The following is a 26192-nucleotide window of genomic DNA, read 5'->3' as shown; positions in this document are numbered from 1 at the left end:
TGATTACTCTTCACAAATACAACTTGAGTTCTTGGACAATCTTCTATGTGCTTTTGCTATTACAGCTCAAAAGGTTTTTGTTTTAGGGCTAAGCACACTTGTAAAAGGTTTAGAAACAAATACTTTGGAGCTCATGTGAGCACTGCACATCTGTATTATTTATTAAAAGTATCCCAACATTTTTCAGGCTTATTATGCAAGAGGTTGAAAAATGTGCTACTGCTGCTTTAATTGATAGCAGAGAGATGCAGCTCTTACATGTGGTCTGAAGTGTTGCTTCTGCATCATTGTTCAAAGCCCGCAGCACCTAGAAAGTTCATAGACAGGCTCGTGTTATATTTACCATGATGGCTGAGTTCACACATCATGCTAAGCTATAATTGGGTTTTAATGTCTTTGGTTTATAGCTTATAATGTTTTGCAAATCTAAGCAATTTTTATTTATTCAACTATATGACTTATCAGAACTAGGTGAGAATCTAGTGCTAGCTGGGACCAGAATTACAAATTATAACATGTATATAACCATAACTTTAAAAGCTTGTAAGGACTATTTGAACTGTGAAAGCTGTTGTCCCTTTTTTTTTTTTTTTGGTTAAATATGATGCCAAGACATTAGCAGCTACTTTGGCATAAATACAAATATTAATACAATATTATCTCAATCATAGTGCATTCAGGACAATCTGCACATCGTGCACATAGTGCATCCTGCACATACTTATGAAAGGACCTCACACCTCTGATAATATTAGACCTTTAGTTGATTTATTATTACACAAAAGTAAGAATGAAACAGCTATTTTAGCTTCACTAGATACAGAAAAAGCCTTTGACATGGTATGCATTTAATTTCTGGTATAACTGGTGAAAAAAACTGGATTTCCTATTGAATATATATACAGTAGTGGATAAAAATGTATTATTTTAATTGCTCTGCTTAGGTGATTATGAACAAGGTTATTTTTCTGTAATCAGAATCGGAAGAAGTACATGCCAAGAATACCCTATCTCTACTAATATTTAATTGCTCTTGGAACCTCTGCTGTTTTACTAAGACAATCCAGCAATATTCAGGGACTCTGTGGAGAAGAATGTTACTACTAAGTTATAGTAACTAAATAACTAAGTTGTTACTATGTGCAGATTATATTTTGAATCTTTTTAATAGTTACCAAAGATCTTTACATTTGTACAGCAGTATGGTAAATATTCAGGGATTACAATAATTTGGAATAAGTCCAACAATATGCCAATGTTGAAATAATAAACAATGAAACAATATTTCAACTGTTGCAGGTAAAAAATTAGGATATGCATTCTTTGTTGACTCTGTTAAATACCTGGGTATAATTATACCCAGGAAAATATACGTATCTCTTAGTGGAAATGAATATTCATAATTGTATTACTGTGTTGATACAGGAAGATGGATGAAAATACTTTTGAGTTTGTGGGAAAGAATTTGATTATGTACCATTAAGTCAGTGTCAGTGACCACATAGATAGTCCTTCTCCAGGATGATCTGTCCCCTAGCTAAGATTTTCTGACAGTGCATCACTGCTGCAATAGTGTCCATTTACCTTGCTGCTGGTCATCCTCTTCTTCTATTTCCTTCCAACTTTTCCAGCATTATGGACTTCTGAAGAGAGCTAGATTGTTGCATAATGTGTAAATATATAATATGAAAATAAAATGCCTTGTATAAGAACTGTGGATTGATTTGTTCTATGATCCATTTTTTTTCTTGGTTATCTACGGTATTCTCAGGACTCTTCTCCAAAATTCAAAAAGATTGATTTCTATCTCTTTCTATCCTGCTTCTTCAGAGTCCAGCTTTTACTTTTGTAGAATGTCACAGAGAAAACCATTGTTCATTATAGATACACACAAATCACTGCATCTGAATATTTTTTCAAAGGCCCTTCATTGCTACCCTATCAAGTGGTAGTCTCAATATATATTCAGCATATTGGTTGAATAAAAAAGGTGAAAGTATAGAGCTTTGTCTCACTCCTTTGTGACCTGGAGCCTATATGTTTTGTCATTTCCTGTCTGAATTGTGGCTTCTTGTCCTGTGTATTTGTTTCTTATGAGGCAGTGAACTGTTCTGGGATCCTTATTTTCCTAAGAATGAATGAACGAACACATTCACATACACACACACACACACACACACTCATTCATTCATTCATTCATTCATTCATTCATTCATTCATTCATTCACCCTCTTAGCTATCCAATGTGCATCAGCAGTAATGTCTCTTCTTCCTTGGCCTTTTTTAAAAAGTAGTTTGAACATCTGGCATTTCCCTTCATTTAGTTACTGTAGTGGTAGGGGAGTAAAAAAATTCTGTGATCTTAGGTTTGTTAAAACAATTCTTTGCAGCTTTCCAAAATCATTATCTTAAAGAGGCATTTCATTTGTCAGAAATACCTTTCCTTTATGAGGTAATACTTTGCGACCAAGATTGCCCACCCAATTCATGGTTTCATATTTATGCTTGGGAATATAAATGACTTTATAAGGAATTGTAGGAATTCTGGGGCAGAAGTGCTTAAAAAAGTCTTTTTTTCCTTTGCAGAGGGCTAATGATTTCAGGAGAAGACTGTGAATTCATTCAAAGATTTGAACAAAAACGGAGCCCAGAAGAAAAGCAAGAATTAATCCAAACAGAAGGCAACCAGGTAATACAGTTTCTATGGGGCAAATAATTATTCAGTGTTCTGAATAGTTTTGGCTATCACCATTTTGGTTTGGAAAGGTTTATAGACCTGTTCTTGTATGAGATAGTCAGGTCTTTTCCAAACTACTTACAAAGTTACTTTGACAGTTTTAAAAAGTGTGTGCCCATGAGCTACAGGTACTCTCCAGGGAATAGCAGTTAATAACTCCTTAAATTAGGAACAAATCCTGTTGACTTCTGTGGTGTTTGTCCATCATAAAGCTATTCAGCAATACAATATGTTTAGCTGGATGCTCTTCTATAATTGTTTGCCATTACTAATAATCACTCCTGAAATAGTATTCACATTTTGTTATTTGATGTGGGTTTATAGAAGATAAATTACACATCTGTGCATGTCACTGATAGATATTTTGGCAGTTAGTAATTGATAGGTGATGCATGAACTGTTTCCATTAGGACTTTTGAATTTTCATGAAAAAGTTGATTATCAGGGAAAGGAAATCTGGTGTCCTCTGTTGTTTAGGCTATACATTCTATAGTCCCATACCATTGGCCGTGCTAGTGGGCACTGAAGATCAAATTGTATAGAATAATCTGATTGCTTGCAGCTGGTATATATGATGCTTAATTTGTGACAAATGTTTCATTTCACTGAAATCACTTATTTGATGTTACAGTCATATGTATGTGAATTTACACTTTTAGCACTTTCTACCACCAATTATGCCAGCAGGATTCATAATAAGACTGTTAACAAAAGTCTGCTGATCATGTCACACTATTTTAGGCTGCATAGTGAAGCTGAAGCTACACACTCATTTTGTACTCTGTAATAGCTATGCTAGGCCAAATAGATAGTTACTTTATTTGTCATATGTGCTGGTGTGTCATCAACAGCAGAACTATGGCCATTCTGTGTAGAACATTTCAAATAAAAAAAAATATTTTAAGCTTGAAATGGTCTGTTTTGAATTCAAAATGTTCTTACATAAGTTAGAAACAGATGTTCTGACCTTATAGAAAATACTACAAACTCAAAATGGCCCAAACTCAAGACAGTACTGTTTTGAGTTTGAAACATTTCACTGGAAGAGTGTTCAAACATTTTTATAAGGTCAGAACAGCTGTTTAGAATCTGAAATGTAACATTTTGTGCACTCCTTATGGACATGATTACTTCATGTAAAGGAATCTAGATGGATATTTTCTTTTCCCTTCTCCCCCACTTTAGTGAAACTTATATGAGTACTCTAGGAAAGCTTGTGGAGGACAGCATAGGTGAGAGGTATCAAGAAGACTCCTTTGCATGGGTGTCCATATATTCATAGTTCTATTTATTTAAGGTAGTTTTGGTATTCTCCAGTAGCCTGTAAAATCCATTTAGGATGCTGTTTGAAAAAATTTCCATGTTAATATAATTGTGTGTATAAGCGCAAGCTTGTTTGTGTTAACGTTCAGCTGTCATAGTACTGATCTTTTGGAAGGAGAAAGAGAGAAGCTCCCTCACCACTTGGTTGCAAATAACTTTAATTTTTTTTTTCCTGAGTTACTTTTGAAAATCAGGTTGGCATTTCAGCATATTTTAATTTCGTTAGTGTGGTTCAACCTATATAAGTACTTTAGGGGAAATTAAAGTTATTTGCAACCAAATGGTGAGGGAGCTTCTCTCTTTCTCCTTCCAAAAGATCTGCTATTCCTCACAAAAAGCAAATATTACTCTGAATAACTGTGTCAGTATCTCTGAATTTGAATTAGAAGTCACAGAATGCATATTACAGGCAGCATTTTTTTCTATATTGGAGAGAAGAAGGAAGCTATTGTTGCTCCTCAATATGAAGTCCAGTTGTTTCAGTGAGTGAATGGAGTTTGTGCAATAATAGTATGTGTGGTGAAGGCATTCCAGCATACTCAATACATGTGAATGTTCTGATACAACAATTTTTGATGTTTGCCACATAGCCTATGCTTGCAGAATTGCACAGTAAAATGAGATTGGAAACAGCTTCTAATACTTTCTTTTTTCCCTAGTGTGCTAAAACATTCATAAGTCTGATGACTCATATCTCCAAGGAACAGACAGTTCAGTACATTTTAACTATGATTGATGATATGCTGCAGGTACGTTCATTAACTATTTTCATGATTAACATTTATTGATTTGTAGGTTTCTTATTTCAGTATAGCTGGCTTTTTATTTGATATCCAGTTTCCCAGTAATGCTGGCAGAATACACTTATAAACTAGCAGAATAGGATCTGTTAGTTTGTGTGTCCACTTAATGTACTAAGAATACCTGAGCCATTTTTTACAATGTGGCATGATTATATTTACATCTTGAAATGTCTGTAATAAATAATACATGAATTGATCTATTTGCAGAATGTTCAGAAGGAAGATGAATCTAATTGTTAAGCTGCTTCTCTTTTTATCATCCTATACAATAAAGGGTAGGCAACCTAGCATCCTCCAGATGTTATGGACTTCAACCTTCTAACCCATCCAGCTGGCAGTTATGGCTAATGCCTATGGGAGGTGCTTCAAAATTATTTGGATCTGGAAGCTTTGATTGGAGCACAATGCAGAACTAGGCTGCTACCCAGTATGCCATACCTGTGTTAAAAGATCTTATTACCAGTAGCTTTCCAGGCATAGTATAAGGTGATAATAACCTGGAAATATTAACTGTCCTCACCTTCCACATAACCACCTTCACTTCTGGTACAAGTGGCCAGAGATACTAGATCAGTTTTGCTTCATCAATTCCTTCTCTTTGGTTGAATCCAATAAAACAATTAAGTGCTTATTTAATGTTTTTATAGCCTCAGAATTAATAAAGGTGCCATTATATTCCTAGGTTTTATTCCAATGAAGTTTCTGTCTTGTAATTTAACTTAGAAAATTGTTTTTATATTTTGACTGTATTAAATATCTCAATCATTTCCATTTTTCATAGTATGTAATTTTATCAAAACATTAAATTCTTTTTGGGGGGGAGGGCTCTGTTTTTCCTTCCAGCACTTTTGTATGCCTCTTTAATGTAGATCATTTTAAGCGCTGTGATAATGGAATACATTGCAATAGCAAGGGACCTATAAGTGGCAAGCGAACCACAGGAAGTTTTGATAATGTATGGTGCGTTATCATCAGCTTTGATTTCTAGTTTTTCTCCCATCACCTAATCACAGCACCGTTTGCAGGATGAACATCAAAATGTAATTCTGTGCATGTGTTACGTATGCATTGCTTATTTTGCTGGCACCATTTTGAATTATAATGTTATATAAGCAGGTCACAATCCTTCCACTCTGGTATCAATAATAAACTTGTTCTTTTCCTTTTAACAGGAGAATCACCAGCGTGTTTGTATTTTCTTTGACTATGCAAAGCGGGACAAGAACACTGCATGGTCCTATTTCCTGCCAATGTTGAATCGTCAGGATCTTTTTACTGTGCATATGGTAGGCTTTCAATCAGTCAAAAACCCTGAATTTGCAAGGTAGCTGCGTTCTTCTAGAAAGAACTGAAGTTCTGTTTTCTGCATTATTTTTCAGGCTGCCAGAATTATTGCTAAGCTAGCAGCTTGGGGACGAGAACTGATGGAAGGCAGTGACTTAAATTATTACTTCAATTGGATTAAAACTCAGCTTAGTTCACAGGTATATACCGTCATACTTAAAATATCTGTAAATTAACTTACTTGAATTAAATAGTCTTAACAGAAATTATTTTGCTATTCTGTGCTGCATCTAATATATTGGTGGAATTATGTCACTTCCTTTTTTAATTGATGAGGAGACAAACACCTTATTCACTGGGCTTCAATAAAGCCAGTCACCATGGGGTGTATGGAGGCGTCCTTTGCTTTATAGTAAGAAGGCACAGAAAAAGTTATGTATCACTGTGTTGCTGGTCTTCCATGAAGAGGAAGGTGTGTGAAACTAATCAATGTCATCTGGAGTACCACTAGGCAGTGTCGCAAAACTGGGCAGTTTCTCATCAGCTTTTATGCCAGGAAAAGTTAGTGGGCGTGTAACAACACAGAGAGGAGAACTCGTGATTATATTTCACTGTGGCAGCAAGCTCTATAGAAACGTGTAAACTTCTGTTCTATTGATTAATGAAACGAAGCTGGAGATTTCGGAATATCTAAATATATTCCCGAAGTGCAAATGTCATGAACTTGACTGAATTCTTGGTATTTTTGTGGATATTTTCAGTTTAAAAAGTCCAAGCAAGAGAATAGAATAAAAAGGGGATGCCATAGCCAACCTCTTAGTCTGTAACATTACCAACTCTGTTATCCCAGATGTGTGATTATGCAAAATTGATGATAGATGGATGTTCAGAAGTATCAAGTGCAGGAAAATAAAAGATCAGTTGTATATTTTGCCAGCTGTCTCTGTTAAAACTAGGTCCAAGCTCTTCATGTAACATTGTAACAGGATTATTTGTTACGAGTCTTTAGAATATAACTTGTTATGTTTGTAACTACTGCAAACATTGGAAGTCACTTCTTTAGTTATCTTTCTTTTCTTTCTATTAGCTTTCACTTTTTCTTTTGCCCTTTTATATTTTCTTTCTTATCCTACTTTTTCTTTTATGTTTCTATAGTTTTTTAAATCTATGTAAAATTTTCCTAAATGATTCCAAGAATATAACTTTTTTCTTTTATGCTAGAAATTACGTGGTATTGGAAGTGCTAATGAACCTGGAACTGATGTAAGTACATAAAGATAAGTTCTTAATATTTCTCTCAGAATATAGGCTGGGTCTGGGTTAAACCTTAGTGCTGATTGGTAGCAATAACAAAGCTAGTCTGGTTTTCAGTAGGATATACTGAAATATTGCTTAGTAGGAAGCTCTTAAAATAATACTTATTTGAATTCTCTTTTCAACTCTGAGAGTTGAAACTTTTTACTCTAAAATCTTACTAGTTCATGAATCTGAGGCTCCTTCTCAGTGAGGTGTCTGCTTAAGTGTTCCTGCTGGAGACCTATGAGTCAGAATTTGTAAAGCAAGACTGTTAGCTCAGAGAATCTAAGGATCCAATGTAGTAGCACTGGGGTTTTTGAGATATCATCTTTGGATTATACATAGCTCCTGAGTCAGTTTTGTTGAAGAGGAGGGCTTGTCAATAGTTGGAGAATTGCATGTTCTATTGAGAACTGGGACCAGCTAAAATGCTGGCATCCTCAGGCTACAAGAGAGGCTGTAGCAAATGTTAAGTTGCCTTGGTAGTGACTTCTGTGTAAAAAGTCACAAGAGAATGCTGGAACGGCATGGTGATAACCATTAGTGAGTAACCAGCTGTAGTGGAGATAGCAACCCAGTGAGAGAGCCCCACTTGGCTTTCAAGTCTTGGACATGGCATCCCTGTAGAGGCAGCAACTGGGACATTTTGGAATCAAATGGAAAACGGATTAATAGGGAGACTTCATTCACTCTATTTCCCTCTGAAGAATCTCAAGCATATCCTTCCATAGGTCATGTTTGATAAATTTCTGGAAAACTCAACAGTTTGAATACCCATGTTCTTTTTTGGTAGTCCTAATAAAGGGATTACACAATTAGGTACTTTGAGGGGGCTTTTTGACCCTAGATATGATTACTAGTTAAAAGAAAATCAGAAGAAAAGTTGGAATTTTGATGGATTCTTCAATAACCTGCTGAGTATGTTTTTGTGTGTGCATAGATGAATAAACAGAATTGTTTATCAGCTGACCAGATTTTCTAATACAGTACTTATGTGATATTACAAGGCTGATCGACTGTTTTCAGACATTATAGCTTCATTTTAAGTGTTCATTCACAAAAACAAATGCATTGGATCTACTATATACACTTTTCCCCTACATTGGAATCTAACTGTAGGAAAAGCATGAATAATAATTAAGAAATATTCTGCTATGGTTATATAGGTTGAGATGCTTTTGCCCAGCTTCCTTGTTGCAAAGGAAGATACTGTCCATCATATCCGTGTGGGTTATTTTTACATGAAAGGTGCTACATGACTACTTGCTAGGTGTTCCTTGGAAACAATGTAGGAAGCTTGCTTTGTTGTATACTGAACATTTGTGAACCAGTTGTTGCTTTGAAGTAGGCATGCAAGATTATGCAGGTTCAACTTTGGAACAGATCTGGTACTTTTTTACTCGATTGGATTCAGTCTTAGAAAGGAACTAATGCCCTTAGTTCTGATAATTTGCTTCTGAAATCATAATCTATCTTGGTTTAAGTGTTTTATGGCACCAGCTTTTTGTTATTATACTCTTTATATAAAGGTATGAAAGAGAGTGAAAGTAATCTGCGTTCATTACTGGCTTGGGCTATTTGTTTATATTTAATTTCAAACATTAATATTTTAATCAGCACAGGATGTGCTTTCAGTGTTGTTACTCCATTAATTGTTTTGAAAAGATTGGCCTTACACCCTCTGTTAGATAAAAGGGGTATTTTTTCAATAAATCTCATAAATTAATTTGGATAAATTGTAGGAGTTTGTAGAAATACAACACAATGTTCTTAACATGTATTGTCCATATATACTGTAGAAAGCTGCAGTCCAAAAAGATACTGACACTTACCTAAGAATCTAATATTGAGAAAGTTATTGTGCACTTAACTCAAAGTCCTAATAAACTGATGAAAAACTTTATATATTTGGTGAATTAGAATGAACATTTTGTTTTGTTTTTCTAACTGGGCATTATCCAACTTGAAAATAGCATTTCTAGTAATGGGCCAGTTCTGCTTTCAGGATTGATGAATAATTGGAGACTTCTTACTTATAATAATATTTTTCAATATTGCTTCACACTGTAGTACTACATATTTTGGGGGATGTGTATTCTTCTTTCATGCAGAGTTCACAATATGTCCAATGCGTTGCTGGGTGTTTACAGCTGATGCTCAGGGTCAATGAATACCGTTTTGCATGGGTAGAATCAGATGGAGTAAACTGGTAAGTATTTGTAAGAAAAAATATCAATATCTGCTGTTTTAGTGGGCTATCTTCTTGGGGCATATTTAATGTCTGACTTAGAACAATATATAATTGTAATGTCTTTTAAAATGTCTTTTAAAAAATTCTTGGCATTGTTATTCAGTAAGGGGATTAAAGAACACATTTTATATTGATAAGGGAAAATGAAAAGCTTCAAGAGCAAAACTGTAGGCATTACAAAAGGGTGTATGGAGAGCTCACAGGGACAAAGAGATATTCTCTGTGAATAAGCAGAGGATTGTACTTAAAAGAATAAAGGGAATTGCTTATTATATTATGGACAAGTGCACTGGCATGATAGGTTATAAACGTAAATCTAAATTCATTTAAAATTGCTATTCTGCTCACGGTAAACTTGGATTAAATCTCATTGAATGCTGAGGATTTGGTGCAGGACACTTAAGTTAAAGGAACACATGCTCAGTTGAATGTTCAATAAAAATATTCTATAAGTGCAGTTCAGCAGTGGAACTAATAATAGTTGTGGCTTTCAGGAGAAAGAAAGTACATGTACACACACACATGGAACATGTTACTTCATTACCCAGAAGAAAATACAGATGCCTCCTATGGCCATTGCTGTAAAGGGGTTTAAAAGAATTCTAAAAATCAGACTCCACATGATTTTCCCCTACTTTTTTTTTTTTTTTAAAGATCAGCTTTTAAAGATCTTGGGAATGAGGACAGTTCAAAATACAGACTGATCAGAAAGAAATTATATTTTCTATATATCTTTTTTTCCCCTCCAGTATAATGGGAGTATTGAGTAACAAATGTGGTTTCCAGCTACAGTATCAGATGATTTTCTCTGTCTGGCTCTTGGCCTTCAGTCCTCAAATGTGTGAGCATTTGCGGCGTTACAATATTGTTCCAGTTTTATCTGACATCCTTCAAGAGTCTGTAAAAGAGAAAGTAACCAGGATCATTCTGGCAGCATTTCGGGTGAGTGAATGAAGCACATTAACTACATGAAACTGGTTGTGTACTTTTTTTTTTACATTGTATCTTGGTGTTGTTTGACTGTTTTCTCTTTAAGTAGTAGCTGACATGGGGTACTGTGAATTGGAATAGGCCTTGGAACTAGAGGGATCTCAATTGTTTGTCCTTTGCTGTAGTTTTGATTCATATTAGGGCCCTATGTCTGGGAGGGGCCTATTTGTTGGCAATGCTTATTTTGGGACCAGGAGTCCCAATCTGGGTTAGGGGAACTATAGGAGAGGTCATTGCCATTGTCTTGAATTGGACTTGCATTGATTATGAGTCAAAAAGAAAATGGAGGTGCAGCATTAAAGAACATGGCAAATGTCATATCTACCATGGTCTCTCTCAAGGAAAAATATAAAAAGTACATTATAAAAACCGTTTTGCCTTAATATTTTCAGGTTTGAAAGTTGTGAAGCCAAGTATGCCTTTATCTGGAAAGCCTGTGTACCTATTGTTTGGTGCTTAGATTGCCAACACTAGTGTTTTACTAATCACATGGTCTTAAGTGCAGCCCACTGTACCTCCACACTCAGAATCAACTTCCCTTCATGCAACTTTCACAGGCAAGGACAGACCATTACTCCAAAGTAGAATTTGGGGGTGTTTCAGTAGCTACAGAAAAAAAAAGGGAATCTCCATTTTCTGATTCTACTGAAAGAATTCTGATAGAAAAAAGCCATTGGATACCACTTTCTCTCTCTACATTGTTTTAGAGAAGCTGACAGTGTCTGAGCCAATGTAGTTAATGGTGACTGATTGATTATGTGCCATCAAGTTGGTGTTGACTCTTAGTGCGACCCCTTAGATACATTTTTCTCCATGTAACAGATGAGAACTGTTCCTAACCTGGTCCTTCAAAATTTCTAATGTTACACTCATCGCCACTGAAACTGTATCCATCCACTTTGCTGCTGGTCATTCTCTTCTCTTTCCTTTCATCCATCCCAGCATTAGAGCCTTCTCCAGAGAGCTAGGTCTTAAGATTATGTGTCTGAAGTAAGGTAATTTGAGCCTGGTCATTTTGCCTTCAGTGAGAACTCTGGGTTGATTTGTATGATGATCCTTTTGTTTGTTTTCTTGGCTGTTGTTAATGGTATCATCTTGATTAAAAACTTGTAAAAGAGTGCTAGTAAGCTTACTGGAAGGAACAGCTTAGTGGTGTTAATACATACTAAAAATATATGGGCAGAAATCACAAAACAATATATTTTTCATTAATGATAGGTGGGATTTTAAAAAGTCCTTTTATCTTTTTTCCCTAGAATTTTCTAGAAAAGTCTACTGAAAGAGAAACCCGCCAAGAATATGCTCTTGCTATGATCCAGTGCAAAGTACTGAAGCAACTAGAAAATTTGGAGCAACAGAAATATGATGATGAAGATATAAGTGAGGATATAAAATTTCTGTTGGACAAACTTGGGGAGAGTGTCCAGGACCTCAGGTAAACTTTGCATTTAGAATCTTAAAAATGGCATAGTAACAGTATTGGCCAGCCTTTAGTTAAAACTCTTTCCTCACCAAACCATTGGTCGTGATCAGATAGAAGTCTAGACATTAAGGAAATAGTTAATCTAAAAATGCTGTTTCTAAAAACTTTGCAGGAAATCATTTTGAGAGTCCTTAAAATTAAGCAGGATTTTAAAAACCTCTTCTGATAATTTGTACTCTCAGATGGTTTGTACTTAAAAGTCAAAAAGTTATAAAAATTATCTGATGGTTATCATTTGTCACTGCTACCACAAGTAGGCTTTCAGTTAGACCCCTCATTATATCAAATAACACCAAAATAATGTAGCATTAATAAAGACTATGCAACAGAGCCTTTTAGATTATAGGCTGAATGAACAATCTCATGCAACAGATAAAATACATATTTTTAAGAAATTGAAATCACTTTTGTATTCAGACAAGGATAATGCGTTCTTCTAAATATGCCACATGCATCTACTTATTTATTGTCTTAAAATCTTATAAAAAGGAAAGGCATGTACACAGTTAACTCTTCTTAAGTTTAAATGTACATTTTCTGGTTGAGACTTGGGTAATGAGTGAATTTCATAGTGCTTAAGTCCATATTTTAAAGAATAAGGAAAGCGTTATCCCATTACAACAGTCTCTTGGAACAAAGAATGTTGAATCTGACATTTCTCAATAACATTACCACCACTTTAAAAATGAAACACTGGAAATATTGGACAAAAGGGTTTTGGTTCACTTTCCCATAAGTTATGTGATATGACCAATTCACAAGAAGAAAAATGCCTACTTTTTAAGAACCAGTGAAGATTAAATTAATGCGAAATCTCCAGTCCTTATTTATCTTTACCTTTTAGGGTAACCTTAAGATTACCTTTGTTATCTACATTGTTCAAATATAGGTGCACCAGCATTTAAAACTGAGATTTTGGGAACTTATAGTATATATCCTGGCACAGCTGTCCAGAAACCTGGAATATTCAGAGCTATCTAAAATACATGGTGGATTTCACATAAGAAATAGTACAAATTGTATTGATGTCTGTCCCGAATAATACTTGGATGCTACTTGCTTTCTTTAAAGTGCTATCTGGCCAAATTGTAAAATTACTGAGACAGGAGGAGAAACAATTTTAACAAGGATAGCAGTTTCTTTTTGGTATTAGAAACAGCAAAATATTATTTTTTAATTTGGTTTAAAATAAAGGTAAAAAAATGGGGGGGTGGACACAAAAACAGAGGAAAAGCATAAAAGACAAGCTACAAAGCATGTTGGATGTAAGAAATCATTCAACCTAATTTTGAATACACCATTAAATCTTAATCACTGGAATAATATTGGCCAGTCTTTCTATTACATTGATAGAGAGCCAGTTCATAAACAAAAGGGAACACATATCACTGACCCAAGACTGCCAATCTGGGATCATACTGTCTTTTCAATATTGAAGAGTAATTTGGTTTTTTTGGGGGGGGGCATGCTTATTAATTCTTAATTCCTGATAGAGCAATATTCAATATTTATGCTATATAATTTAAGAGAATTGTATATTCATATCTTTAAATTGTATTGATATTTGTAATATATTAACAAATCTATGGATATGAAACCAAAACAGGGCAATAGTGGGATAAGCATATCATTTGAGTAAACATCCCCTTACCCATTTTATACTTTCAGCATAATGAGGATGACAGCCAATACTTTTAAAATATTCTCTAGGGTAACCAGTAAATATGAAAACAATATTTTGTTGAATTAGTCTAGTATTTAAGATTAGGAATGTGCAGCTGTTCAGATCAGAGGTAACAAAAGCAATAGGGCATTGTGTATCATTCTCAAGCAGTAAATTTGTTCCTAAATTCATCTTCAATTTTTCTGCAGTTCGTTTGATGAATATGGTTCTGAGCTTAGGTCAGGAAGACTAGAATGGAGTCCTGTGCACAAATCTGAGAAATTCTGGCGGGAGAATGCTGTAAGATTAAATGAAAAGAATTATGAACTGTTGAAGTAAGTTCCTCTGATTCCCTCCTTCCTCTCCATTTTTTCCTTAACAATTGCATTGGATGTGTTGTTCAAAATGCTGAAAATTGTATTTAAAACATCTTGCAACATGAAGAAATTTAAATTTCATTTCAAGAAAACTCTTCCTCTTTAAACAAACAAACAAAATATAGGGGGAAGTTGTAATCTAAAAAATGTGGTTGTTTGGATTGCAGCCTTCCCCCCCCTTTTTTTTTTTTTAAGAAAAATGTCTTTGGCATTCCTACTGGAACTCTTCTGTTTTTAAACCATGCATTTGTAATTGTGAAAGAGCAAATAACACATTTACTGCTTTCAGATGTGTACTTTACAACAAGATTATTAATTTATAGTTTCTGTGTTATAAGGTGGTACAAATGTGTTTGTGATACCCTTAACACTTAATTTAAGTGGAAGGGATGGAACTCTAGAGAGGCAAACATATGTAGACGTAAACATATTTGACACTTATTTTCAGGAAACATATGGCAACTATTGAAGATTTTAGAATGAGCTAGTGTGGGGTTCATGGAATCTCTATGCAAATGAATTTTTTTAAAAAAATCAGCACCAAGCATATGTGTGTGCCATCTGAATATAGCACATGTCTTCAGTGAAGCTAAAGTATTTTAGAGATTTGCATTATCCATTCAAACTGATTTTTTAATTTGTATTTTGGACTTCTGGCTTTGAAACTTAAACTGAATACGTATTTGATCAACAGGCTTAATTGTACAAGAATCAAATTACCAGCTTTCAAGAATAATGATATGCGTTTGTTCCAAAGTTCACTGAAGGATATGCCTCATTATTTGTACTCAGAGGAATAAAATAATTAAAACATATTGTCATGATATATTTTTATAAGATTAGAATTTATTCTTTTCATATGATTAGTGGAGTTGCAAACTGAATACATGTTTGCTAAATATATGTTGTATATGATCTAGTTACAGATTTAAAAACCCTATGTCATACTCTCTTGTGTAAAACATTTTGAATTTGAACTTTTCAAATTCAGAATGAAACATTTTGAGGTAGTGACAATTGGCTCACCCTGAAAACAACTGATCCTCACTCAAAACAGGCCACTTTAATCTCATTGGAAATGTTTCAGATTTGAAAGAGTCCTTTGGAAACTTTAAACACCTCCAAAATATTTTGCACACACTGTTGAGTGATTCTGTGTTGATCTACAAAAGATCTAGAAAAAATGTTCTAATTATGTAGTCTAGAAGTTGGAAATGTATAAGTTGACTTTTATTTAATGTATTAAAATGATGTGTATCAATTTCCAGTATGCATGGAGAATACTGATAATAATTTAAGAACAATATTCCACAATGAACTGATCATTAGGTAACACTAGCTTGGTTAGCTTTTCTTCAACTCTGCTTATATGCATTGAATGGTTTTATTGGAAGTAAATATCTAAACAAGCACTTTGTAGAAAATTAAAATCTTACTATATACATAAAATTGTATTGTAGGGTTTTGACAAAGCTCTTGGAAGTATCAGATGATCCTCAGGTTTTGGCTGTAGCTGCCCATGATGTGGGAGAATATGTCCGACACTATCCTCGAGGAAAACGGTATAGAAAATTTACATCTTACATTTGCTTCAAATTTTAATAGCAGTAATTTCTATGTTAAATGGAAGTCTTTGTGTGATTGTGCGCAAGTGTAAAGTGCCTGCAACAGCTGTACTATTAATTGTGTTAAGCTTTTAAATAGGTGTATTTACTTGGCTTATTTGAGGATGTAGAAAATAATCTAAATGTTTCATTGGAAAATAAAGATAATACTGGTTTTCAGAATTTAAAATAGCATAGGAAGTCAAAATTAATTAAAACATGCCTCTAATCTCTTTTTTTATCTTCAAAACATACTTGTTATGAAAGTTATGTTGTTCAAGTTTGCTTTGTGACTAATAATAATTGTTGAATAGGTTTCCTCTGGAAGCAGTAACAGTGAATTCAGAACAGGCTCCAATGTTGTAGTCAGCTGGCATTTCTATTCCCTTGAGCAGTCATTCCAAGAGAAAATGGATACATAGCTCCCATGTTGCATTTAATAGATGCAGGAAAAGTGAAGAGTGAAGAATCTCACTCTGATAAACCATCTGAACAACATAAATTTCTGTGGCCTCTGAAGTAGGATGATTTCATACCCTTATTAGTCTGTTACTACATTTACATTTTTATGTAAGGAAAACTGATTATATATTTTTGAGCTAAAGTTATGTGTGTTTTGACTATTTAGAGCTGAGCTATTTTACCTTCTATTTAGAGTTTAGAACAAGGTGACTCCATTAGGAATTCATAATTTGAAACTTTTAATTGTGAGAAATCAAAAGAGGAAGTAATATAAAAAATACATCTAACCATGTTATCTTACTCACCCCATCCCACCCTGTTTGTTTGTTTGTTTAGTGTAATTGAACAGCTTGGCGGAAAACAGCTTGTGATGAATCATATGCATCATGAAGACCAGCAGGTTCGCTACAATGCCTTACTTGCTGTGCAGAAGCTGATGGTCCATAATTGGTATGTGATGGCTAATTTTTATTTCTGTATTGACAAAAGGAATTAATTTTGTCATCTATTAAATCCAAGGTGTTAATTATGGTGTATCACTTAATGATTAAAAAAATGAAATGCTAATTTTTTTTTAATTTGCACCAATAAATGAAAGTAATATTGTTGAAATGAACTGGTGTGGCTCTTTGTTGTTTCTTTTTTCTATAAGTTTTTGCTATAACTTTATTGATATTTCAGTGCTTGACAAAGGCTTATTTGTATACCTTGGCAATTGTGAGTTGTAAATGGATGTTTAATGAAATATAACTGGATCTGTTGTTTACAGTTTGAGCTTTTTGCTTATTTTTCATAGATTTTACTGAGCTTTCTTGCAAGATTTTATTATTCCTTAATACATTGTTCCCTAAATTCTCTCTGTATGTGGGACTAGTTTCATCTAGTGGTTAAGGCACCAGGCTAAAAACCAGGAGACTCTGAGTTCTAGTCCCACGTTAGGCGTGAAAGCCGGCTGGGTGACTTTGGGCCAGTCACTCTCTCTCAGCCCAGATCACCTCACAGGGTTGTTGTTGTGGGGAAAATAGGAGGAGGAAGGAGTATTAGGTATGTTCACCGCCTTGAGTGATTTATAAAAATAATAAAGGCGGAATAAAAAAAATCTGTCTATCGAATTTAATACACATTCCCTTTGTACAATTAGTAGAATGTATTAATTACAGAAATTGCAGATTACTAGCCTGCCTGCCTGTTTTACATACAAGACTATATTTTTTTTCTGGCATCATGTTTATGGGAGCAAGAAAAATACAGAATTTTAAATTCTGGTCCTTGAAACGTGTAGTCCATCCCATTGCTTATTTACCACAACAGTGCATATTCTAGACATGATGACTACAACTCCCATAAAAGCATACTGTATTCATGTTAACTGGAGTTTTTAGGATTTATATTACAAAGAAATTACACCATGTCAGGTTTCTTCCCCCTGTTCCTAGAATTTAATTGCATTATTGCTTATGTAGCAGACATAACATAATCAATATAGCTTTGCTCAGGCTTCGCAGAATCTATTTTTTCTGCAATTTTTCAGCGGCTGCTTAGAATGCACGCAGCATCATCATCGATAGCACTTTTAGCTGAATGTCGGAAAAAAATGGTAAAGCATTAATTTAAAAGTTCAAAAAGTAAGAAATACAGTAGAGTTGTGATCGAAGCATTATTAGCTGAATCTCATTACTGAAACAAGGTTCTTTATAAGTTAAAAAAGTAGTTCTTACAAGATTAATTTTACCATCTCTAACCATTACAAATAGTGTTTCTTCCTCTGTGAAACTTTGGCCATGAAACTTTTCTCATAATAGTTCTTATAGCCTCATATAGCTTGGTTACCACCACCACTCCTTTTATTTTTTTTTAAGAATAGTGGTATTCAGAAACATCACTTTATAGCTACTCAGTAGACCTTTTTGAACATTATTTTTGCACTCTCACCGTTTTGGCCTTAATCTCTCACTAATGGCCTCATATGTTATCCCACATTATTAACTTGAACATAAAAGGAGGAACACTGTTATAAGCAGCTCACCAATAAGGGTTCCAGTGTGACTTGTATCTGTTCTGTGGTGATGCATCAGATTAACTTTAAGTTTTTGTTTCATGCTTGCATGAATAACACAGCCCCACATTGTGAAACATGGATATAGCCAAACTTTGTACGGTTTTCTTCTTGAACGATAATATGAATATTGGGGGGAAAAGCGTGTTTAACCATATATTTAGCAGACCTTAACAAATTCAAGTAATTTCAAGAACTGCAGGCTACTTCCAGTATAAAGCTAGTGGCTTAAATTACTGCACTAGAAATACTAGGTTATGAAATTCTTTGTAAATGTGCTAACAGACACCTTCATGCATTTCACAAGGCTCTTACCCTTGAAGAAGTACAAACAAGTGCTCTTAGAATCAGTTACTGCGCATGTTTAATGAGGCTTACATTAGCAGAAGTAGCTAAAATTACCACTATATTAATATATAAAAATTTAAATGAATTACTATTACACAAAATACATTACATAAATTAGCCCATCAGGGTCTGAATCTTCATTGCTGCAGCACAAAACCTGGCTACCTGCACTGTAACAATAGGCTTTTCATCTGTAAGCAGCATTTGGGTATAGTCTGAATCTGGGTGACCAGGATATTTACTAATCAGAGGTAAGATAAGTTTGGATTGGAGATCTCTGTTAAAAACAGTGAAGAAGGACATGGTCTATGGTTCCACCTCTCTGGAATCACAAGGACAAAGCCTTACGGTCAATGGTATTTTTTTATATTTGCCCTCCAGTACCTCAGAGAGGAGAGCATGGTATTGAGGTAAAGAAAAGGCTTTGTGATGGCTGGGTGTTTTGAGCTGTGTAAGGTAACTGGCAGCAGTGACAATATATTTATTGTGTGCTTGAGACAGGTAGGATAAAACCTTCCCTAGATCTGCTTGCAGCTCTGTATCCTTTATCCTTTGTTTCAGCTCTTGTTTTGCCTGGTTGTATTCCATCACAATAACTGAAGGTGGGGAATAGCCTAGCTTTAAAAGATTAGAGTTGATTCTTCAGTTATCCTGAAGAATGAGAGGTGCTAGGCCTTTGTGGTAAAAGTTGAGCTTTAGCCAAAGGTTTAGAGAGGCTAGACACATTCTTGACTCAACTTTTATCATGCCTGTTTCTAGGCGTAGATGTGCATTTGAAACACATTGAGGCATCTGCAGTGCTGCCCTGATGAATTTAGATTGCACTCTTTCGAGAGGTGTAAAACATGAGGATGGGGGGCCAACTAGAATCCTGTATAGCAGCTGAGCTAACGACTTGGCCTGAAAGAGTGAGTGCGGCTGGAACATAAGATCCTCCCTTACAATGGAAAAAATGTAAGATGGCTTTGGCAGATCTTTGTCCAGAGGCTGCTGCATATTCTCAGTGGCTTTCCTCGAGCTGAAAGCATGGATGACTACACCTAGATACTTGAAACTGGTTGCTTGTTCTATTCTGTGGTCTAGAACACAGTTTTGGCCTATTGGCAAAAGCCATTATCTTAGTTTTCTGGTAGTTTATTTACAGATTATCATTATCACAGTGCTGAGCCAAAGTTTTCAGAGCTCTTTTAAGACCTATGGGTGTTCTAGAAAGAACTATAGCATCATCTGCATAGAGTAACAGGGCAAGACTATGGTCCCCTAGTTTAGGGGGATGGAAATCTGGATTGTTTAAGCAATTCACCATTTCATTGATATAAAAGTTGAAAAGTAGGGGAGGCAGAATACAGTCTTGTTTCACCCCCTTTTGAACTTTAACTGGCTTTGAGAGAGACCCTTGCATATTGCACCTGATCTTAAAGGACGTATTGGTGTGTGGGGCATGGATTAAATGGAGAAGCCTATGGTCAGTTGATGTAGCTTCCAGCTTCTCCCACAGTTTGGTCCTAGATACCGAGTCAAAAGCTGCCTTAAGATCTATAAAGGCAGTATACAATGATGTTGTTTTATTAGATGAATATTTTTCAATCAAATGCTGCAGGACCAAACATTGATCAATAGTGCCTCTACCTTCTCTGAAACCAGCCTGCTCTTCATCAGGTTTCCCTGATCCAGCCAATCTTTACATTTTTCATGGAGATGTTTGGCATAAAGTTTACTGATTATGTTTAACAGACTGATTGGCCTATGATTTGCAGGATCATCTCTCTTACCCTTCTTGAAGATTGGGACTATAATTGCCAAGCACCAGTCCTTGGGGACACACCCAGTAGTGTCAATGTAGGTGAAAAGTGATGCCAAGATTGGAGTCCACCACTCTATGTTATTCTTTAATAATTTGGGGGGAATAAAGTCAGCTGTCCATGTTTCTTGCAACAATATTACATCCTTACCATACAAGGGGTCAAAAAGATTAAGGTCTCTATTGTGATACCAGCTGGCTATGTTCCATGTTAGGATTTTTAGGACATTTGCCTTATAGTGGTCTGCATGGTGTCATACCTTCTGTGTTATAGGCCCTGGTCTGACAGTGCCCTCCTTATAGTTCTGCTGGATCCCACCAGTACACTTATCTTCTGAGATCTGGGCTTGGGATTTTCAGGGGACTGCTCATGAACCTGCATAACTACAAGAATTTTTGCTTTTAAGGCTTCTAGTGGTTTCAGAAGGCTGTTGGGACATGAGTTAGAAATGGAGCAATCTTCCATATCAGGTGCTACCTTAGAATTTTGTAGATCTTGATTTGAAATGGCAGCTATGAGAGTGCAGATAGGTTGCACTTTTTCAGGAGCACACTCACATTATTGTTCGAAATGGGGATTACCATCCTGGGTATTTCATAAGGTGAAATTTATTAATGGCTTGGCTGTTTGGCAAGTTGACATTAAGGATTCTCTTAGATCGTCTAGTCTCTTAAGTATATCAGCCTGTCTTGTATCCAACAGGGCACTGAAGAAGCCTTCTTCTAGTGGATCATTAGGCAGCTGTGTTGTTATGAGTTGAGCAAGTTGTTTGCTTAGATTTTTCCCTAGCAGAGGCTCTGTTGATGAAAATTCCATGAAATTATCTGAGGGAGTTTTGCTGTTGTATATTAAAGTACCAGTACCTCTTGGCTGTGCTGAGTTATAAGTGAACTAGCTTCCTCAGAGTGAAAAACACGAATTGGAAAGGTTGAAAAAGTGCTCAAAAAAGGTTTCATTTTAAAGAGCATGCTAGGTACCACAGACTGTTCAAATGTCAACAAGATTCGATTGTAACTGCCTTTGGGTGGTAGCCATTCTGCCTTTGTAAGTCCAAGAATTGTCTCTTGCAGTGTAATAGCTGGCTTAAGGACTGAGTGATGGCTTTTTTAGATCCCCATCTCCCTCTGTTTTTTCTGTTATTTGAGATTTGCAAAGTTATCCTATTAGTTTGTAGGAGACATTTGCTTATTAAAAGTTTTTCACCTTTCACTCCTTTCTCTGTAGAACTGCTTATCTGTTTCTTTTCTTCTCTGACACTTCCTGTTAAAGGTTTAAATTTAGAAATGAGGTCTTCCTTTCCTCTGCCGGCTGTTTGTAAGGCACAATTTAGGTACAACTCATTTAATTTGGCGGGGTGAGCGGTATGATTTGGCTGGCTCTCAATAAATTTTATAGCAGATTCTTTTAGGGAGTCAACTTTATTTTTAATCCTAGTTAGCAGGTCAGACATTGAAAGGACAGTCTGTGCAGTCAGTAGGCTATGCCTAGTTATAAAATCTAGTACATTTTGTTCTTTCAGAGATTTGAAGTTAGAATCCATGTCTCCCTCCTGTATAAATTGTTCAGCGGCTGAGTTGGCAGCAACTGCCTGCAGGGAGGGGGCGTTCTCTATCAGAGATGAGGAAAGCTCTAAAAGTTGCTGGCTTTTGATCTCAGCCTACAGATCCCACTCTAGAGGGTCATATCTATCCGATAGATAAGCGGAGGAGCGTTACTTACAGGGGAAACTTGCTTACTTGTGACACATCTGTCAACCTTCTGCTGTTTAGCGGCTTAGATGATGGTTGTATTGCAGAAGGTGTCTTCTGTTGCTTCTTTCTTTTTCCCATGTCCAACAGATGCAAGGGCTTTATGATGTTTTAGGGACTTGGTGTTCAGATTTAGAGTATCTCTCTCAGAGAATATGTTTATTAAATAAAACTAGATTAAAAATTAGGATATGTAGCTAAGCTACTTATAAAAATGGATAAAGCAAGTAAAATATCATAAGGAGCTCAGCAAGGAAGCGGCTGCTCCGTCACCATCTTAGCTCCCTCCTGAACTATGCGTTTGTATTAACTAGAAGTCTGATCTTTGTTTGGTTACTTGAAATTAACTTTATAATAATGTGAAGCTGCATAAAATATGCCTAAACTTAATGTTTTCTGTAGGCTTCCCGACGTCAATTTAACAATGCATAGCTGTGTTTTCTTTCCAATAATAAACGTTTTTCTACTTCTGATTTGTAGTCTTTCACTATGGAGATCATGTTCAATGCCTTTGTTATTTTTAGTTTAACCTCTTGGTCTATCATAGAAAATAACTGGGCTGGTGTACGTCTGCAGATGAAAAACTAGCGTTTTAAACTTTGCTTGCACAGTCTAAATAAGAGTCAGTCACAATTTATTTTAATAACTTTATAATTAAGTTGCTCTGAGTAGAAATTCAGTGCTTTTAAATGCACAAATGTTCCCCTGCTCATCTTGTTGAAAAATGTCTTTATTCAAGCACTTTAAATTGGTGGCATATAAAGCATGTTCTAGACCTCCCTTTTAAAATCAGGAACACAAACAAGGCTGACTTTGGTTTGATAGGTTCTTATTCTTATAAAATGTTAACACAATTTCATAAAATTCTGACCCTAAGCTTCTACAACTTGTTAATATCCTATTTCTTCCACTCCAACAGTGAAAAGTCAAGCATCCAGCCTTTAGGGCTTACCAGATGAAGAGATTTTTTAAGGCTTCCTACCAACCAATGTGGTGCAGTGGTTAAAATGTTGAAGTAGGACTGGTGAAACCTAGTCTGAAGTCCACCTTCAGCAATGGAAACTCACTGGATAATTTTGATCCAGTCACTCTTTTTCAACCCAGCCTATATCACAAGATTGTGGGGATCAAATGAAGGGAGATCCCCATAGAAGCTGCCTTGCTCTACTAGAGAAAAAAATCTAACAAAACAAAACAATGATAATAGCATCTCGATTTAGTTTATCACTATTGTTAGGACATCTGCATAGGACTTTTTAGGTACACAGGATGTTGTAAAATAGCACATGGAGAGGATTAGATTGCCTTAACCATATTCTAGAGAAATTGCCAGTTTTCCTAGCAAAGCTGATATGCTGTGATCTCTGAAGAAAGACCATATGAAGTTTTCTAAGGTTATGCATATTTATAGAATTGTGTTATATTTCACCACCTCTTTCCAATAATCAGTATGATGTACAGTAAAATTTAAAACTATCGTCCATGCTTCTCTAAAATAAACTAGCATGATTTCTGTTTGGTATTTGGCTTTCTTATTTAAAATTCAGATTTGAATAAGTTCTCAACAGTAGGATCTCTGAACTGCCAAAGGATTGACTGGCTGTCAGTAAATTGCATATTTGTTTTACATTACCTATTGTTGTTTATTCCTTTATGAAACTCCATTCAAGTATTGACTGTCTTTTCTAAATATTTCACTTCCCTTTTCCATATTGCTTTTTTGTAGGGAATATCTTGGAAAAAAGCTACAGTCAGAGCAGCCTGAAACAGCTACAGCACGAAGCTGAGTCTTAACTTTCTTTGGTGAAAGTAACTACAATTACTAAAAGTACCTTCAAGTACACAGAAGAAAATAATGTAGTTGAAATACCTTCATTAGCTGTCTGCTACCGTGAACTTTCTTTGCAATAAATCTTCCAATATTGTTGCCTGAAGGACCTTGTCTTGTAAACCATTTCATTTGCTAGTAGGAGTCTTTCTGTACAGCAGAAAATCCAAGATAGCTAATATGTGATGTCTTTATGTATTTATTGTCTTTAAAAAAATAAAGAATTATTCCATATTATTTAATTGCCTTTAGGTTTTATGTTGTTCTTCATTGGCTGCAAATTAGGCTCACTTTGAAAAATGATTGTTTTCTTTGCTTACTGATTTATTTATTGAAAGTATTTTTATCTGGTTCTTCAGCCAGAATTTAACCCCACATTCTTTTGGTGCCATTTGTGATAAAAATACACAGTCTTTGTATCTTAAAATTTAAAACATGGGAGAACAAATAGAGGAAAGAAGAATTCAAAAATTCTTTGGCACCAATTTTTTAAATTATGGAGTTAGATACACTTCTAGGGAGAGGAGATGAAAAGCCTGGTGGAGTTATTGTTCAACATGTTGAACGGAGTTGTCCTGCTTGCCACCTCCTCTTCCTTTCTGGCTGCCTGTTGTTTGTCTTTTAATGAATAAGACTCTGGTTGGTTAGTAGATACATTGTATGCACAAAGGCCCTGATCCCAACATCCTTGCATGCCTACTGGGAAAGCTCTTTTCATGTTTGCTAGGGAGTAGGAGAATGGTCATGATAATAGATACAAGTATAACATGCTCAACAAAAATATGCCATTGATGAGACTTGCATGTCTACATTCACTGTCTTTTTATACAGATATGCAGTCTTACTTATATATCTATAAATGACTACACAGAGGTTGATTTTTAAAGCTACGTGGAGAGGCTTGCTTGATTGAACTTGACTCCTCCTGATTTAATGGACAGGCCCCTGTAGTTTTCATGGCAGCAGTAGATATAGTTGCCCTTGGGATTGTTCCCCCCCCCCCCCTTCTAGTCTAGCTGCAGACTAGTCCAGCATTTCTTGGAGAATGGAGTATGGAAAACCCCGATCGAAGTACTAACCAGCTCCAATTGTAATTAGTGTTTGGGGGATTAACCAAAAGTTGCCACCTTTTTTGATCATATTGTTACCTAGTTATCATATAAATAAGTATATAGTAGATCCGATAAAAATTGATTCCCTTCTACATTAGTTGTATATCGTGATGCATAGTTTCCTGAATATGGACTGTCAACTCACTTCAGTTGATAGAAACAAAATAAATTAATCTAAATATTTATTTTTAATAGCCTATATATTAATCCAGTAAAATCAGCATAGATAGCCAAAGTTTTGACATTTTGGAACTGGAGAGAATATAAAGAAAAAGGCATATGATAAAAATACACCATCACAATTCTGGCATGTGATACTTTAGAAAATAAGTAATACTAAACAAAAAATAGTTAAATATCCATAATTAGCACTATCCAGCTTATTCCTTTTCTCCAATGACTCAATGAATCATATGGTTCTCATGACATACTTTCAGCTGCAAGGACAGTGACTGACAAATCTTGGAAAAGATTAAATGGTATTTCTTTGCAGATGATGGTACACCAGGATATTATCTCTATCCGTTACTGGAAAATAATACACATTTAATTTAATAAACATTAAAAAGTAATTTTAAAAAAGTGATGTTGAAGTTCAGAACAATTTCAAAGTGTAGAAGACATTTCTATAATGTAGAATGTTCTGGGAGTTGAAGTCCGCATATCTTAAAGTTGCCAAGGTTGAGAAACACTGATATAAACATTTTCCAGGATTATCTGAAAACCACCAGCAAAGTAAATGAACTTGATTATAGTCATGTGAGGAAAATACATTTTTGGGTGAAGAAAGTAAATTTCTAGAGGCTTTAGATGAATGGGAGCACCTTAATAAAATTGAACATAAAAGAATGTGCCTTGGAGCTGATGTGAACTACCAAGGCATCCATCTTGAAGGAGGATGTGTTGTTCTTCCTGGCATTTGGCACCTTGAACTGATTTGTTTCTTCTTCTCAGTAAGGCTCTTGTTTTCTTTATAGATAGTAGATAACAGAGGAGCAGAAAGTAACTTGAGATCTATTATTTAC

The 26192-nt window shown here is 35.3% G+C and overlaps 1 protein-coding gene across 3 annotated transcripts in view; it reads left to right on the top strand.

Moving 5' to 3' along the window:
* The window catches only part of ATP6V1H (ATPase H+ transporting V1 subunit H), a 29784-nt gene extending 5500 nt beyond the window's left edge, over positions 1-24284 (top strand). For 2 of the 3 annotated variants that reach the window (XM_007428217.3, XM_007428218.3), the window contains 12 exons: positions 2587-2689; positions 4720-4809; positions 6036-6149; positions 6243-6347; positions 7369-7410; positions 9555-9652; positions 10444-10636; positions 11941-12119; positions 14040-14165; positions 15668-15769; positions 16610-16723; positions 23954-24283. In XM_007428217.3, the coding sequence (XP_007428279.1) occupies positions 2587-2689; positions 4720-4809; positions 6036-6149; positions 6243-6347; positions 7369-7410; positions 9555-9652; positions 10444-10636; positions 11941-12119; positions 14040-14165; positions 15668-15769; positions 16610-16723; positions 23954-24014 (1327 nt within the window). In that variant the 3' untranslated portion in view covers positions 24015-24283. Of the gene's footprint in view, positions 1-2586; positions 2690-4719; positions 4810-6035; positions 6150-6242; positions 6348-7368; positions 7411-9554; positions 9653-10443; positions 10637-11940; positions 12120-14039; positions 14166-15667; positions 15770-16609; positions 16724-23953 lie in introns of all 3 variants that reach the window. The other variant, XM_007428219.3, reaches the window with a different exon arrangement.
* The last annotated feature ends 1908 nt before the right edge of the window (positions 24285-26192 follow it).

This window comes from Python bivittatus, unplaced genomic scaffold, assembly GCF_059951505.1.
Source record: "Python bivittatus isolate LINGU-HERP-01145 unplaced genomic scaffold, Pbiv_v1 ctg000840_np1212, whole genome shotgun sequence".
Lineage (NCBI taxonomy): Eukaryota > Metazoa > Chordata > Lepidosauria > Squamata > Pythonidae > Python > Python bivittatus.
Note: the sequence above shows the minus strand (reverse complement) of the source record. Positions and strands in the feature narration are given on the sequence as shown.